Raw genomic sequence first — 14813 nt, 5'->3', positions numbered from 1 at the left:
TTATGGAACACCTCCTTTCCATCCACAAGTATGACGCTGAGCTTGTCATTTTAATTCTCCATTTTGTTCCCTCTCTGTCATCAGCCTCCTGCAGTGTTCCAATGAAGCTCAACTCAAGTTCGAGGAACAGCATTTCATCTCTCATTCAGGCACTTTACAACCTCTTGGATTCAACACTTGAGTTCAACAATTTCAGACCTAATCTCTGCCTGCATTTAGTTTCCTTTTTCTTTGCTGGTTTTGGTTTTTCACGTGTTTTTCTCTTGTTTTGCTTTTGGATGGCAACTGTTCATTATTCTGCCATTAACACCTCCTCTAGACATATTTTGTTTCTGTACTTGTTCCATTACCACTCCCTTTGGCCTTGCTGCACCAATCCCTTTGTCATTTAATCTCTCCTGCCTTCCACCCAATCACACACCTTCTCTTTTGTTCTTCCCCCTCCCCCCCCCCCCCCCCCCCACCTTTCTCTTGCTTAAAACCTATTACATTTCTAACTTTTCTCAGTTCTGATGAAAGGTCACTGACCTCTAATGTTAACTCTGTTTCTCCCTCTCCAGATGCTGCCTGGCCTGCTGAGTATTTCTAGCATTTTCTGTTCTAATTTCACTAGGATGCTGCCTGATATCAGTAAATACAAAAAGACGTGGAAAAATTGTGGGTAATCTCATTGAAATGGAGGAGGTTAAAGGGTAACTAGATGGAGGTATTTAAAATATGAAAGGAGTAGTACAGGGTAGATAGGAGCAGACTGTTTTGGCTGCGATGTCTAGAATGAGGTGACAGATGTGAGATTTAGGGCAGAGTGCCAGAATAACTATTTTTACACAGTATTGTGAGGCTGTGGAATGCACAACTGGAGTTGGTGATTGAAGCGAAAACTATGTCAATATTTACAAATAGATGAGTTAGCTGGTTGCAGGGGAGGGGAATAAAGGGACATGGTATTAGGACTACTGCTCTTGTGGAGGATAAATATCAACACAAGCTGGTTGAGTCTAATGATCTGTTTCCTTATTGTACATATTCTACATAATTGAAAGTCTAAACTAGGAGACAAACTTACCGAAGAGCCTCTGTTTGTAGGGAATTGGCTGTGCTTTACTGCAACAGATCGAATGCCCTGTATAACCTGAAAATGTGGGAACATGCTTTTGAGTCTGCACGTTGTGCTACTACAATGGACCATACTTTTATCAAGGTAAATATGTATATCTACGTCTCAATGCTTTGATTGTGGTGCATGCTTTGAAGTGTGAAGCTTGTGATATGCACAAGGTTGTTAATATAGGTTGCATGGTTCTCTGTGTTTCCTAACCACAACTGTGTACTACTGTTAATACATAAAAACGCCCCAAGACTTTTTACAGAAGTGTAATCAGACAAAAACGGGTAAAAGCTCTACCACATTGAAGCCGTTTGCATTATAATATTTAAATTGAGCCTACCTTCTCAATGGACTGGAATTATCTTACATTTTTATGTTGCCGTAATCTCACATAAACCTTGTTTTCTAACATAGGGCTACTACTGGGCTGGCAATGCCTTACTGAAGCTGCACAATCACATTGGAGCATATCAGTTTTTCCATGAAGGGCTAAATATCTTGGACACAGATCGAGATCAATCTCCTTATCAGATTGCAGATTTCGTAGTGGGAATCCTGACAGCTGACGGTGCGTTGAATTTTGTGCAGTGTACTCCAAAACCTCTGTTAATTAATTTAAAAGTTAACACATCTGCTTGTTAACTGGCAAGCTTGGAATCCGTATGAGAAATGAATATGAAAATAGAACATAAAAGCAAAGAAATCACGCTAGAACTCTAGAACTGGCTAACCCTTGACTCTATTGCCCTTGCAAGTTACCATCCCATCTCCGAGCTCCTTTCCTTCTCCAAAGTCCTTGAATGTGTTGTCACCTCCCATTTCTGTGCCCATCTTTCCTAGAGCTCCATGTTTGAATCCCTCCAATCAGGTTTCTGCCCCATCACAGTACCAAAACCACACATCCTCCTCCAACACCTCTCCACTGTCAGCCAGTTGGGTGGGACTGCTCTCGCCTGGTTCCATTTTTCTCTATCTAATTGTAGCCAGAGAATCACTAGCAATGACCTCTCTTCCCACTCCTACACCGTTACCTCTGGTTTCCCCCAAGGATCTATCCTTGGCCCCCGCCTGTTTCTCATCTGCATGCTGCCCTTCGGCGACAGCATCTAAAAGCACATTACTTTTCACATGTACGCGACGACCCCCAGCTCCACTTCACCACCACTTCTCTCAATTGCTCCACTGTTGTTAAACTATCAGTCGGCTGAACTGACATCCAATACTGGATGAGCAGAAATTTCCTCCAATTAAATATTGGGAAGACTGAAGCCACTGTTTTAGGTCCCCGTTCCAAATTCTGTTCCCCAGCTACCAACTTCATTCCTCTCCCTGGCAACAGTATGACCCCAAGATGAGCTTCTGACCTCTCATTCATGCCATCACTAAGATTGCCTATTTCGACATGCATAACTTCACCCAACTGCACCCTGTCTCAGGCATATGTAACTAAAACCCTCATTCATGCCTTCGTTACCTCTAGACTTGACTATTCCAGCGTATCCTGGCTGGTCTCCCACATTCTACACTCCATAAACTGGGGTTGATGTAAAATTCTGTTGCTCGTGTCTTAACTTGCACCAAGTCCCATTCCCCTATTACCCCTGTGCTCACTGTCCTACATTGACTCCTGTCAAGCAATGCCTTGATTTTAAATTCTCATCTTTGTTTTCAAATCCCTCTATGGCCTCTCCCCTCCCTATCTCTGTAATCTCCTCCAGCCTCACAACCCTCCAAGATATCTGTGCTTCTCTAATTCTGGCCTTTTGAGCATCCCTTATTTTAATCGCACCACCATTTGTGGCTGCACCTTCACTTGCCTCGGACCCAAGCTCTGGAATACCCTCCTTGCACCTCTCCACCTTGCTTTCCTCCTTTAAGACACTCCATAGAACCTACCTCGTTGACCAAGCTTTTGTCATCTGACCCAATATCTGCTTTTGTGGCTTCGTGTTCTGCTTTGTTTAGTAATGCTTGTAAAGCTCCTTGGAATGTTTTATTACATTAAAGGTGCTATATAGATATAAGTTGTTATTGCTAGACCTCAGCTTTTTTTTTCTGACAATTCTTTTTTATTTGTTTATGGGATGTGGGCATTGCTGGCTAGGCCAGCATTTATTGCCCATCCTAATTGCCCTTGAGAAGGTGGTGGTCAGCTGCCTTCAACTGCTGCAGTCCATGTGGTGTAGGTACACCCACAGTGCTGTTAGGAAGGGAGTACCAGGATTTTGACCCAGCGACAGTGAAGGAATAGTTCCAAGTCAAATGGTGTGTGACTTGGAGGGGAACTTGCAGGTGGTGATGTTCCCGTGCATCTGATAGCCTTGTCCTTCTAGGTGGTTTGGAAGGTGCTATTGAAGAAGCCTTGGTGAGTTGCTGCCGTGCATTTTGTAGATGGTACACACTGCTGCCACTGTGCGTCGATGATGAAGGGAGTTAATGTTGAAGGTGGTGGATGGGGTCAATGTTTGTAGATGGGGTGCCAATCAAGCGGGTAGCTTTGTCCTGGATGGTGTGGAGCTTCTTGAGTGTTGTTGGAGCTGCATCCATCCTGGCAAATGGAGAGTATTCCATCACACAGGTGGGAACACCAAATGCTGGCCTTGCCAGTGAGGCCCACATCCCATGAATGAATAAAATAAAAACTCCTGACTTGTGCTTTGTTGATGGTGGACAGGCACTGGGGAGTCAGGAGGTGAGTTACTCACTACAGAATTCCCAGCCTCTGACCTGCTCTAGTAGCCACAGTATTTATGTAGCTGGTCCAGTTCAGTTTCTGGTCAATGGTAAATCAGTAGGGCCTGAAGCTCCTCCAAATGGGAACCTGAGCAGCAAACCAACAGCAAGATGAGTCAGAAGACTTGGATATCTCTGTTGTAGCCCTTTGCCTCGCCTAGTGTAATCACAGGCACCCTGTCCTCCACCAATCCCAGGGCAGCGTAAAGGGGTCAGAGACTAGATTTTGTGTTTCTGAACATCTTTATCCATTGGAAATAAGTGTTGTCAAGCACAAAATTTGCCCTATATATGCTCATAACTGCAGCAAATCTACTGTTTGAGTTGCTTTGTGCAACTTTGCTGAAATGAATCGCTGTTAGCTTTCTTCCTGTTTCGTGTGATTTCAATAAGTTTTCCTTTCTACTTTATGGTCGAGTAAATAACTAATGTGGCAATGTTATATTATCACCAGCAAGCACCACAAAATAAGAATAAAACAAATTATGCCTGCATGTCAACATATATTAATGACAAGCTTAAGATTTGAGAGTTTCAGATCACTGTTTTAACCGCTAACCTTATCTTCACAGGGACTAGAGATAGCAGCTCTTTTGAGATCCTAAAATGGAAAAATTACAGCTCCCAGATTTGGCAAATAGCTATCGAAAAAGCTGCAAAAAAAAACTTATGGATGGTAAGCAGTCACTCAAAGTGATGGTGATTAAAATTGTAACATAGCTGAACCAGATATTTGAATTAGAACACTTAGTACATCATAGAAACTAGAACCATAGAATTTTACAGCACAGAAAGAGGCCATTCAGCCCTTCACACCAGGGCAGGTGTCCTGCAAGAGCTATCCAATTGGCCTCATTCCCGTTAGCATAACGTTTTCAATGAGGCTTTTGAACATTGAAGTTAGGTGTCATAGGTGTATTAATACAGTATATGCAGCAGTACTTAGACACTTAAATGGTCATACCTAACAATCACACCTGGCGATGCAAACATGTTAGGATTATGAGCTCAGTCTTGGGTTTTTAGGAATCCAAATACTCCTTACAAACGAAAAGCAAATACTGCTGATGCTGGAAATCTGAAATAAAAACAGAAAGGGCTGGAAATACTCAGCAGGTCAGGCAGCATCTCTGAAGACGTTTCAGGTCTGTTTTTACTCCTTGCAAACTGCCAGTTTTTATACATTTCTCTCACCTCCTGTACATGATAATCCATACGTTTCATGATAATACCAAAGTTAAAACACAACTCTATGGGGAATTGAATTGATTTATGCCTATCAATAATTTTAATTTTCCTTACTTGTCAAATTCTTTTTCTGTTGGGCTAACAAGATTACAATAACTCACTTTGTCAGCTTATCACTAGTTTCACTATTCCATATAATTGATGTTCTACCAAGTGAAAACTTTCATTTTAAATGAAAACAGAAAATGCTGGAATACTCAGCAGGTCAGGCAGCGTCTGTGAAGAGAGAATCTGTTAATGTTTCAGATCAATGACATTTCATCAGAGGTAGCAATTAAAAAGGGTGATGTTTTCCTTCGCAGAACTACCTATTTTCCAACATTTACAAAATGATTTAAGGTTTTTAAGTACTGATATGCAGTAACAGGACTTTGATTAAATCTCTTATTACTTGATCCTGAAACTGACTATTGCTGCTGGGTCAAGCTTGGTCCAAGAGCCCAGTGGTCACCATTCCAAACTGACTCAAATTTCCCTGCTTGACAAGTAAAGGCTAAAGGTTAACATAACTACAATGTTAAAAAAAACTAATATAAAATTAGTAGACCAGGCCCGTCTGATAACCATTTCCTTGCTCTATTTCCTTATACCCTTTTAAGTTTCTTTTATTTTTTCAAATACTTGTCCACTTAACTTTATTTTGAAATCTACTTCTACCACTGTTTCTGATAAGACATTCTATATCCTCACAAACCTCTGCACAAAAATAAATTTAAACACTTTTCCCTTATTTTCATTGTTTTAATGATGCTATTAAATTTGTCGTTTCTAGTTACCAACACACCAGCCAGTGGAAATAGTTTTTCCCAATTTTGTTTATCAAAACCTTTTATCGTTTTGAACACCTCTATCAAACCTCCTTTTAACTCTCTCTGTTCCAGTGAACAGAACCACAATGTCTCCTCAAAATTAGTAACTCTCTTCTGCATCTTCTTTACAGCATTGTCTTCTTTCTTAAAGTAGAGTGACCAAACTATAGATATCATATTCTAATGGTAGTCTGAAGATTGAATTATGAGGACGGGTTGCATCAACCTGGCCTCGATACCCTTGACTGCAGATGGTTAATGGGTGTTTGTTTTAAATGCTAAAGGGATTTGGTAGGGTAGATACAGAGAAGTTATTCCCTCTGGTGGAAGAATTCAAAGCAAGGGAACATAATCTTAAATTTTGAGCTAGACTATTTTGTTAGGTAAAGGATATTACGGGGTATAGATAAAAGACAAATGTAATTGAGGTAAAAATCAGCTACAATTTGACAGAATGGCAGAGCAGGCACAAGAGGCTGAATAGCCTACTCGTGTTCCTGTGTTCCAAACCCAACGAAATATATAAATGTAGCATTACCTCTTTGGGTTTATACTCTGTTCCCCTTTTCATAGGATCCCACAGGTTTTTATTACAGATTTGTCATCTTGTCTTCCAACTTCTAAAGATTTATGTGTCCAGACTGCTAAAGCTCTCTGCTTATCTGACATTTTACCATTTAATGTATATGTCCTCTCCTTACTCTTCCTACAAAAATACATCACTTCATGAAATGTGTTGGATAGTAGAGTTTGTAATGTGACAGTTGTCTCCTGGTGAGAAGCCTGGTCAGTCGATTGCAACAAATTGGGAAATAATAGACAATCTTCCTCCTCTCCTCTCTCCCGCCCATCTTTCTTTGTGGATGAAAAATAATGGGGAGCGTCTGTACCTTTAGAAAATCAACCCTATTCCATTGAGAACAAAAATAACAATAGCAATACATGAAGGATCTTAAATCACACAAGTGTTTTGCCACTATTTGATGAATTCATAACAAGGGGGCATAGACTCAGGATTAACATTGAGAGATAAAGAGGGAAGTTGAAAGAAATGTTTTAGACAAAACGTGAAGGTAGATTTTCACCTTGCCATCTGGGTATAAATTTCTGTCCATTATAAAAACCACCTAATCTTTGTGAAATCCGACAGCAGAAAGATTCCAAGTTTTGATCCCAGTCAGTCGAGCTCAGCCTCGGAAGTGATTGACATGTTGTAATTGTCACCGAGGCTGAGGAGGTGAGTGTTTGTTGGAGACTAGAACCCTCCCTGACCCCACCCCCCTTAATCCCCAAAGGGCGAAGACAAAAGAAAATTATTTTATTATGAAAGGCGTAGTTATCTCCATGGTAATACTAAGCAATGCAGTTAATTAATTTATATCACTCACACGGAACTGATAAGTACACAGACTTCATTTTTAATACACTTTCCTCCCCAGGCTCTTTACTTTGTTCTTTGTGAATGGAAACTCGCCCCTGGAAACCAGTACAGTGCTGCACAAATCTCGCTTAAGGAACTAGTTGCGGTATGCATTTCAACATGGAATTTATTGCTGGAAATGTATTATACTTACTAGTTGATTTCCTGCATCATGTGGAAGTGAGAGGATTTGTTTTTTCATAACAAAGTGGATCTGATGTGGCATTAGAAAGAAAGACTTGCATTTATATAGCGCCTTTCGCAACCACAGGACTTCCCAAAGCACTTTACAGCCAATGAAGTACTTTTGACATGTCGTCACCATTGTCATCTAGGAAACCCAGCAGGCAATTTACACACAGCAACTTCTCACAGACAGCAATGTGATAATGACCAGATAATTTGTTTTTGTGATATTGATTGAGGGATAATAATTGGCCAGGACATCAGGGATAACTCCGATTCCCTTGATCGAAGTAGTGCCGTGGGAACGTTTCTGTCCACCTGAGAGGCCAGATGGGGCCTCTGTTTAATGTATATTAGGTGAGACAGTGTGTTTTGTGGGAACAGGTTATTTGATTTGTATGGATTTGGAAGAGTTGAGCTGAATGAGTGTGTTTGGGAACATTTATGGTAATGGCAAGCTGGTTGTATGGTGTGGGCTACCAGAAATTTGGATTGCTAACTGGAGAGAAAAAGATAATGGTGAACAGGATATTTGAAAAAATAACTGTGCTTAATGCACATAGTTTATCGAGCTCAGCAAAATCTGCAATAGGTGTGTAATCTGTACAGTGTCACCTCACACACTCTCGCACTCACTTTCCCACACTCTTCAGGTTGGATTTTAAGAGCCCGTCGCTGCTCTTGGCGGCAAACTAAAAAAATGGCGGCCCGCATGTCGTTGAGCTGCCGCGACCTACTGCACGGTAGCTCATTTAAATACCGGGATCGGCCCACCTCCTCCCGCCACAATCACATGGAGGGGGCTGGCTGTCCAACGCCGGCAATAACTTTTCAGCTGCCTGTATGTAGGCTCTGCCGCTATTTTTAAAGGGCAGCCAGCCCTGCCCGTGAACTTACATTTTTGAATTTTTGAAGTCATACGCACGCTCCACCCCCACCCCCACCCTTACTGTTGCAATAAAAATTCCCTCGCCCCTTTCCCACACCCCCCCCCCATACCAATAACCTTAAATATTTGCCCTTCCACCCCCCGCAAAGCACTTACCTTTGAAATATGACCTTTCCTCTCCCCCATACTGTACAAAGTTTAAAGTTCACCCCTTCCCACCATTCCCTACGCTCATGATTGTTTGACCCCATCCGCTCCCCACGCACTGAAAATCTTAAACCCCCCCCCCCACCCTTCCACCAGTGTCACACCTGCTTTCCCCAAATGAGGAAGTGAGGGCCTGGGAGTGACAGCCGCCGCTCCGAAGATTGCGGCGGGCCCATAAGATCTCCGGTAAGTGCCTGTTAATGTATTCATTTCAATCATTTACATATTTAGATGCAGGTTCCATCGCCCAGCAGCGGGGGTGCCGCCAAGGAGCCTCGCCGCCACCGGCAGGATTGGGCCCGGCCCTCCCAGTATTGGGCTCCGTGGCAGACCACTGACGGAACGATTTTCCGGCCCCTGCCTCATGGAGCCCGACGTCGAGAGCTCAGTAAAATCCAGCTCTTAGTCTCATGCACCCACTTGTTCATTCCCGTGCTTGCATTTTGCCCACATAACTTCCTAATAAAAAAAAAATAAACAAACTTCAGCTGAAATTTCTGCTCTTAGCTTCTAGTAGCTTCTGCTCAGTTGAAGAAAAGCTAAGAAAAATTATTCCATCTCTACAGTTAACTGGTGCTGATGCATCCTGGGAAATGAGGTACACGGCACATGCTTAAACTGCACGATTCAAATTGAACTAACAGTTAGCACTGGGCAGAAATCAAGTTCAAGTGTAAGCTTTTGGTAGAGGAGTGAGGCCTTCAAATAAAGGCATTAAAAGATGTGAGACAATTCAATGGGTAATTTAATCGTTATTATAGAATATGTATTTTATTATTGAGGAAAAAAATGGCAGAGAAAAATATTTATATGAAAAATTCTCTGAAGGTATTTTTGGGCAATATACGCAGTTAAAAGGAGACAGATTTAGGTATGAGGTTTCCATTAACTAAAGTCTTTGGAGCCGGGATGTTTGTGCAGCCAGAAGATTTTTAATGAGCTAGTTTGTGAAATGTCGTTTTTTAAAAATAATTATTGTTTTTTAACTCTTAAGACAAGTGGAGGAGTATGTGCAAACGGTTAGAACAGATGACTTGTTGAATTCTGTTAGGTGCACTGACTCTGGTTTCAAAAACTTTTTTTGAGACAAACCCTAACTTGAAAGTAAAACTAGAGCTGGAATTTTATGCCACCCCAGCGAGCTGGATGGTGGTGGGGAAAGTGGCGTAAAATTGAGTGGGAGGCTCCGAGAGGCCTTCCCAACCCACTCCTGCCTCCGCCCCACTTTATATGGGCCTGGGAGGGGGGGGGGGATGGTGGCGAGAAACTGGCCGCCCGCCCCAGGCCAGTCAAGGCCCTCACGTGGCCACTTAACTGCCTTCGCCCACCTCCACGGGGATTTTACCCATGGCAAGTGGCGTCTGGGATACCTAAAAGGCCACCCAGTGAAACCTGGCGGCCTCTCAGCACACCGGGGGCGGGCCTGGACAAACGGGCACAGGGTGCCCAATTGAGGGCCACCCATGCTTCCCCAACCAACCCCAGGACCTGAGACGCCCCTTTCCCCCAAAATGACCATCTTTGCCTCGCCGGGGCGCGACCGATTAGCCCAGCGAGGCAAACCCCAACTTAGTGGACTCCTGGCTCCATGTCCTCGGCTGGGCTGCAGTCCGCTCCCGGTGGCACTGCTGGGTCTAAGAGCTGCCGGCCCAAGCGGGTGGAAGTCCCACCTTGAAACAAAGCCCAGGGACCTGTAAAATATGTCAGATCCCCAGGTTGGGCGGAAGCAGGTTCGCCCCCAACCTTTACATTGGTGGCCAGCTCCCGTCCGCCCGACATAAAATCCAGCCCTAGGAGCTTCAGGTTTCTGGGGAAGTTGAAACTGCAACTGGTTGGAACCAGATAAGAGACATGTGACAAGAACTATCCAAACTCAGACTTGAAGATTGAAGAGTTCAAGGAGGCTGCAGACTTTGTGGCAGCGAAGCTTCAGAGAGAGAAAACTGATTCTGGGAGCTAGCCATTGGCAAACATGAGTTGCGGTAGCTGCTTTCAGTGACTTAAAGAAATAGTGGTGGAACCACGGCATCAGAACTTGTGAGCAGGGCCAAGGTTGTTCGAGAGGCGACAAGACCAAAGCGTTGAAGGGAAGACCGCCCCCCTTACTGTCGACAAGAATGCATTACATCAGTGTCTGTATCTTGGAGGATAGGAGCTAGAAATCTACCTGAAGAAGTTCAAAGTTGTGAAGAACTTTGAGGCTGTTCGGTGCCATCTTTGTTGGGAGGACTGCCCAGTAAATCTGTGAAATCTATCTTTGTTGCATCTGATAATTAACTTGTAATCTGTAAACTATATATATATTGACTGTGATTTGTCTGTTATTTCATGCTCAAGTTAGTTTGATTTTGGTTTGATTGTCGAAGTAAATTTAGAAAAGTGAAATCTCCCTTCTTTGGGTTTTCTATTGTGCTAGGTCAGTAACTTCGATTCTCTTGGTTTGTTGATCTCCACCGGGTTCATAACAAACCCTTATTTTGTATTTTATGAAGCTTAGTTGCCATAGAAAAAAGACAACTGGAAGGTTTTTTTTGAAGGTTTTGGATTGATTTGTGGGGTGAATACAGAATTGTCCAGTGGCCAAATCATGCACTTGCAGGGTCATGAGTTTACATAGACTGGTTCCATTCTCCAGGTGGACATAAGAACTTATAATGAAAAATTGACGTGAAAATGTGACAACAGGAAGTAAGATTTAGTAGACAGGAATTGCACACCGTTGTAAGATTTTAATAAAATACTAGTTGACTTGTTGCACATGAGAAGTCAAGTTCAAATGTAGTTTTTATGTGAAGTTGTTTTTGGGGATGGGAGATAAATATACTAAAGCATACAGTTGTAATTTTGTCACCGCTTAGCAAGCAGAAATTATTTGGATACAGGAAGTTTGTTTGCATTCATATGAAGCAGTTCAGAAACTCAAAACTAAGGCCCAGCAATATCACAGCTGGCAGGAGAATATTATTACAGTATGATAACATTTACAAGAGCAGCTTCTATTGTAAATGTGGAGATAAAAATTTATAGTGGAAAGAGTGGACAGGAAGTGCAGGCAGATGTAAGACCTTTAATTAGATATGATGGGCCTGGAGTTTCCACTCGATTGCATTAGTTAACTCGGCTGAAGTCGGCATATGGGACACAGAAGATGGTGAAATTTTAAGCGCAATTTGAATTTGGCACAACTGTTTCTGCGATGATTTTCAAAAATCTTTAAAAATCTTTGCGCTAGAAGCTAGCCTCACCACAATAGACCACGGCCCTGGATGAATTAATCACCATTGGGAGTTTCTGCTAATTACGCCCGTTGGCAAGTCTTTAGGGAGGATATAAAAATAAATCTGGTTCTTTTGGATGCAAGGACACTAAAAGGGAAGTATTAAAAGCTTTTAAATATGATTTTTTGGGTTTAATTTACTAAGAAGCTGACCAATGTACCCCGATATAACTAGAAAATAGTTTTATGTATTTCTTAAAAGTGATTTTCAGTGAATTAAAAGTGGGTTACTTAGAGATGGTGGATTGACTGATTAAAAGTGCTTTTTTTGTGATAAACCTATTTTCAGCTGCTTTAATCAAACTTCATGTTACCACTTTTAAACAGATGTTGGGAAATTATTGAAAGCAACGTAAAAAGAAAAGTTAGGTTCAAAAATGTTGCCCAATTGCACTGCTTCATGGCAGATTTTGCATTCGGCTGAGAGGCCACATCTAATGAAATGCTGTGCGTGATGAGCCTTTTAGATAGCTCTTAAGAATCATTGGTTCATAGTTGTCTCGCAACTGATGATCTAAAGTTTATTGTGTCTAAATCAATTTTGCTTTGATATTTCGCTGTATATCTGACTAACAAACCATTCGAAGATAAGTTAGATTTTTGTATCTACAATTTTCCCCTCCTCACCCCTCACCCCAGTGAATTTATTTTGGGTTTTTAAAAAAAAGTCCTTGGCAAATAGTTCTAACAAAACCTGTTGCTGAATTATTTCAATCTTTTTAAATCAGAAATATTTTCACTTCTATTCACAATGTATAGAGAAATTGCTTGTGAGGTTTATGTTTATATTTCCCCCTCTTTTTTTCCAGTGTGTCCCTCAATTATATAGACCATTCCATCATGATAAATGGATAACAACGCTATTACGTACCTTAGTATCTCATACAGGAAACCTTGAAAGTATTGGACCATTCCCACTTCATTCCATCCTCAAACTTGCTGGAAGGACCAGTAAGTAGCTTCGCTTTCAAAAAACCTATTGTATTGCAGTTATTTATTGTAGGTAACTTGGCTCAGTGGTGGCACTCCTGCCTATGAGTCAGCAGTTCGTGGGTTCAAGCCCTATTGTCGAGAGGTGCTCACATAATTTTGACTGACACTCTGATCTAGTACTGAGAGAGTGCTGCACTGTTCAAGTTGCCACCTTTCGGAGGAGACATTAACAAAAGCTCCCTATCTACCGTCTCGGGCAAACATAAAAGATCACATGGCACTATTCAAAGAAAAGCAAGGGAATCTTGGCCTGGTCAACACTTAAGCCTTCGCAAGCACCAACAAAAACAGATTTTCTGGTCATTTATCTTATTTGTGTTGAAATTAACTACAGTGCAACCCTTTATTACTATAGTAACTGTACTTCAAAATATTTATTTGGCAGTGATGCAATTTGGGAAGTCACGAGGTCGTGAAAGGTGTTATTTAAATGTAATTTATTTATTTCTTTGTTTTTCTGTTTTTGGTCTGTCTTGCCCTCAAAATATGTTGTTAACTCTCCACCTGGATGTTGGTACCAAGGTTAATAAAGTAAGATTAATCTGGAGAGTTACTCCGTTATCACGAGCCTGATTGCATGTTTGAGGCTCTTCAGAGATTTTGCTAATTATGATGGGGTAAATGCTGTTGACCCTGAAATTACAGCATTGTTTTCAAAGGATTAATGTTGTGATTAGCTAGAGGTTAAATGCAGGTGAAAAACCTCTCCATGCTCCTCATGCCACAGATGCAGTGAACTTCCCTAATGATTTCTGTAGACTTGGGCCATTTTATTTTTAAAAGCACATTTGATTTTTTTTATATATGTATTATATAGAGTGGTTACTGTCTAAGGCTGAAGCAAACTATTCACAGCCTTGGTGTCCTGTGTGACCCTGAGATGGGCTTCCAACCACATCCTAAGATAGCCTACTTTCAATATCTGTAACACTGCTGGTCTCATCCCACCTCAGTTCATTTGCTGATGAAGCTCTTGTTCTTGCTTTTGTTACCTGTAGACTTAACTATTCCAGTATTCCCCCGGCTGGCCTCCCATTTTCCACCCTCCGTAAATTTGAACTCATCCAAAACTCCTCTGCCGGTATCCTAACTCGCACCCATGTCCCGTTCACTCATCCTCGCTGTGCTCACTGAGGTACATTGGCTCACGGTCCAGAAAAACCTCAATTTTTAAATTCCTATACTTGTTTTCAAATCCCTCCCTAGCCTCGCCCCTCCCTATCTCTACAGCCTCCTCCACACCTCCTGTGCTCTGCCAATTCCAGCCTCTTGGGCATTCCATCATTGGAGGCCCTGAGCCTCTACGCTTCTCTATCTCTCTCCCTTTCATGATGCCCCTTAAAACCTACCTCTTGGCCGAGCTTTTGATCACCTGTTCTAGGATCTCCTTATGTGGCTCGGTGTTTGACATCAGTCCTGCAGTCCTCTGAAGTGCCTTGGGGTGTTTTACTATGTTAACAGCGCTATTTAAATGCACATTATATATTGTGTGTGTATGTGTATATAATATATAAATATAGAATAAGGAATATGATATAGCCCAAGCTCCATCACATGCACTGTCAATGAGAGAACAAATTTGCATTTATATAGTGCCTTTCATCTCAGGCTTTCATTGAGGGTCAAAGAAGTACTTCTGAAGTGTAGTTACAAATTTTGCTCATTTTGCTTTGGTTTGTGCCATTTCTTGTGTGTGATAAGTCAACTAGTAAGGTTAGTATTGGTAGCGGTTTGTTATTAACAAACGTTTTGTCCAAGGATGTTGGATGTAGTAACTCAAAAAGGACATACTTGCCCTAGAGGGAGTGCAGCAAAGGTTCAGTAGACTGACCCCTGGTATGAGGGGATTGTCCAATGAGCAGAGATGGAGAAGACTAAGCCTGGAGTTTAGAAGAATAAGAGGTGTTATAATTCAAACATATAAATTTCTTAAGGGGCTTGAC

At 41.8% G+C, this 14813-nt stretch overlaps 1 protein-coding gene across 8 annotated transcripts in view; it reads left to right on the top strand.

Annotated features, from left to right (window-relative positions):
- The window catches only part of LOC137370106 (TPR and ankyrin repeat-containing protein 1-like), a 113229-nt gene that overhangs the window by 42068 nt on the left and 56348 nt on the right, over nt 1–14813 (top strand). For all 8 annotated transcript variants that reach the window (XM_068032264.1, XM_068032261.1, XM_068032263.1 and 5 more), the window contains 5 exons: nt 1087–1201; nt 1523–1676; nt 4414–4517; nt 7338–7424; nt 12687–12828. In XM_068032264.1, the coding sequence (XP_067888365.1) occupies nt 1087–1201; nt 1523–1676; nt 4414–4517; nt 7338–7424; nt 12687–12828 (602 nt within the window). The remainder of the gene's footprint in view (nt 1–1086; nt 1202–1522; nt 1677–4413; nt 4518–7337; nt 7425–12686; nt 12829–14813) is intronic.

This window comes from Heterodontus francisci, chromosome 5 (genome assembly GCF_036365525.1).
Source record: "Heterodontus francisci isolate sHetFra1 chromosome 5, sHetFra1.hap1, whole genome shotgun sequence".
Lineage (NCBI taxonomy): Eukaryota > Metazoa > Chordata > Chondrichthyes > Heterodontiformes > Heterodontidae > Heterodontus > Heterodontus francisci.
This window is presented reverse-complemented; position numbering and strand designations above follow the sequence as displayed.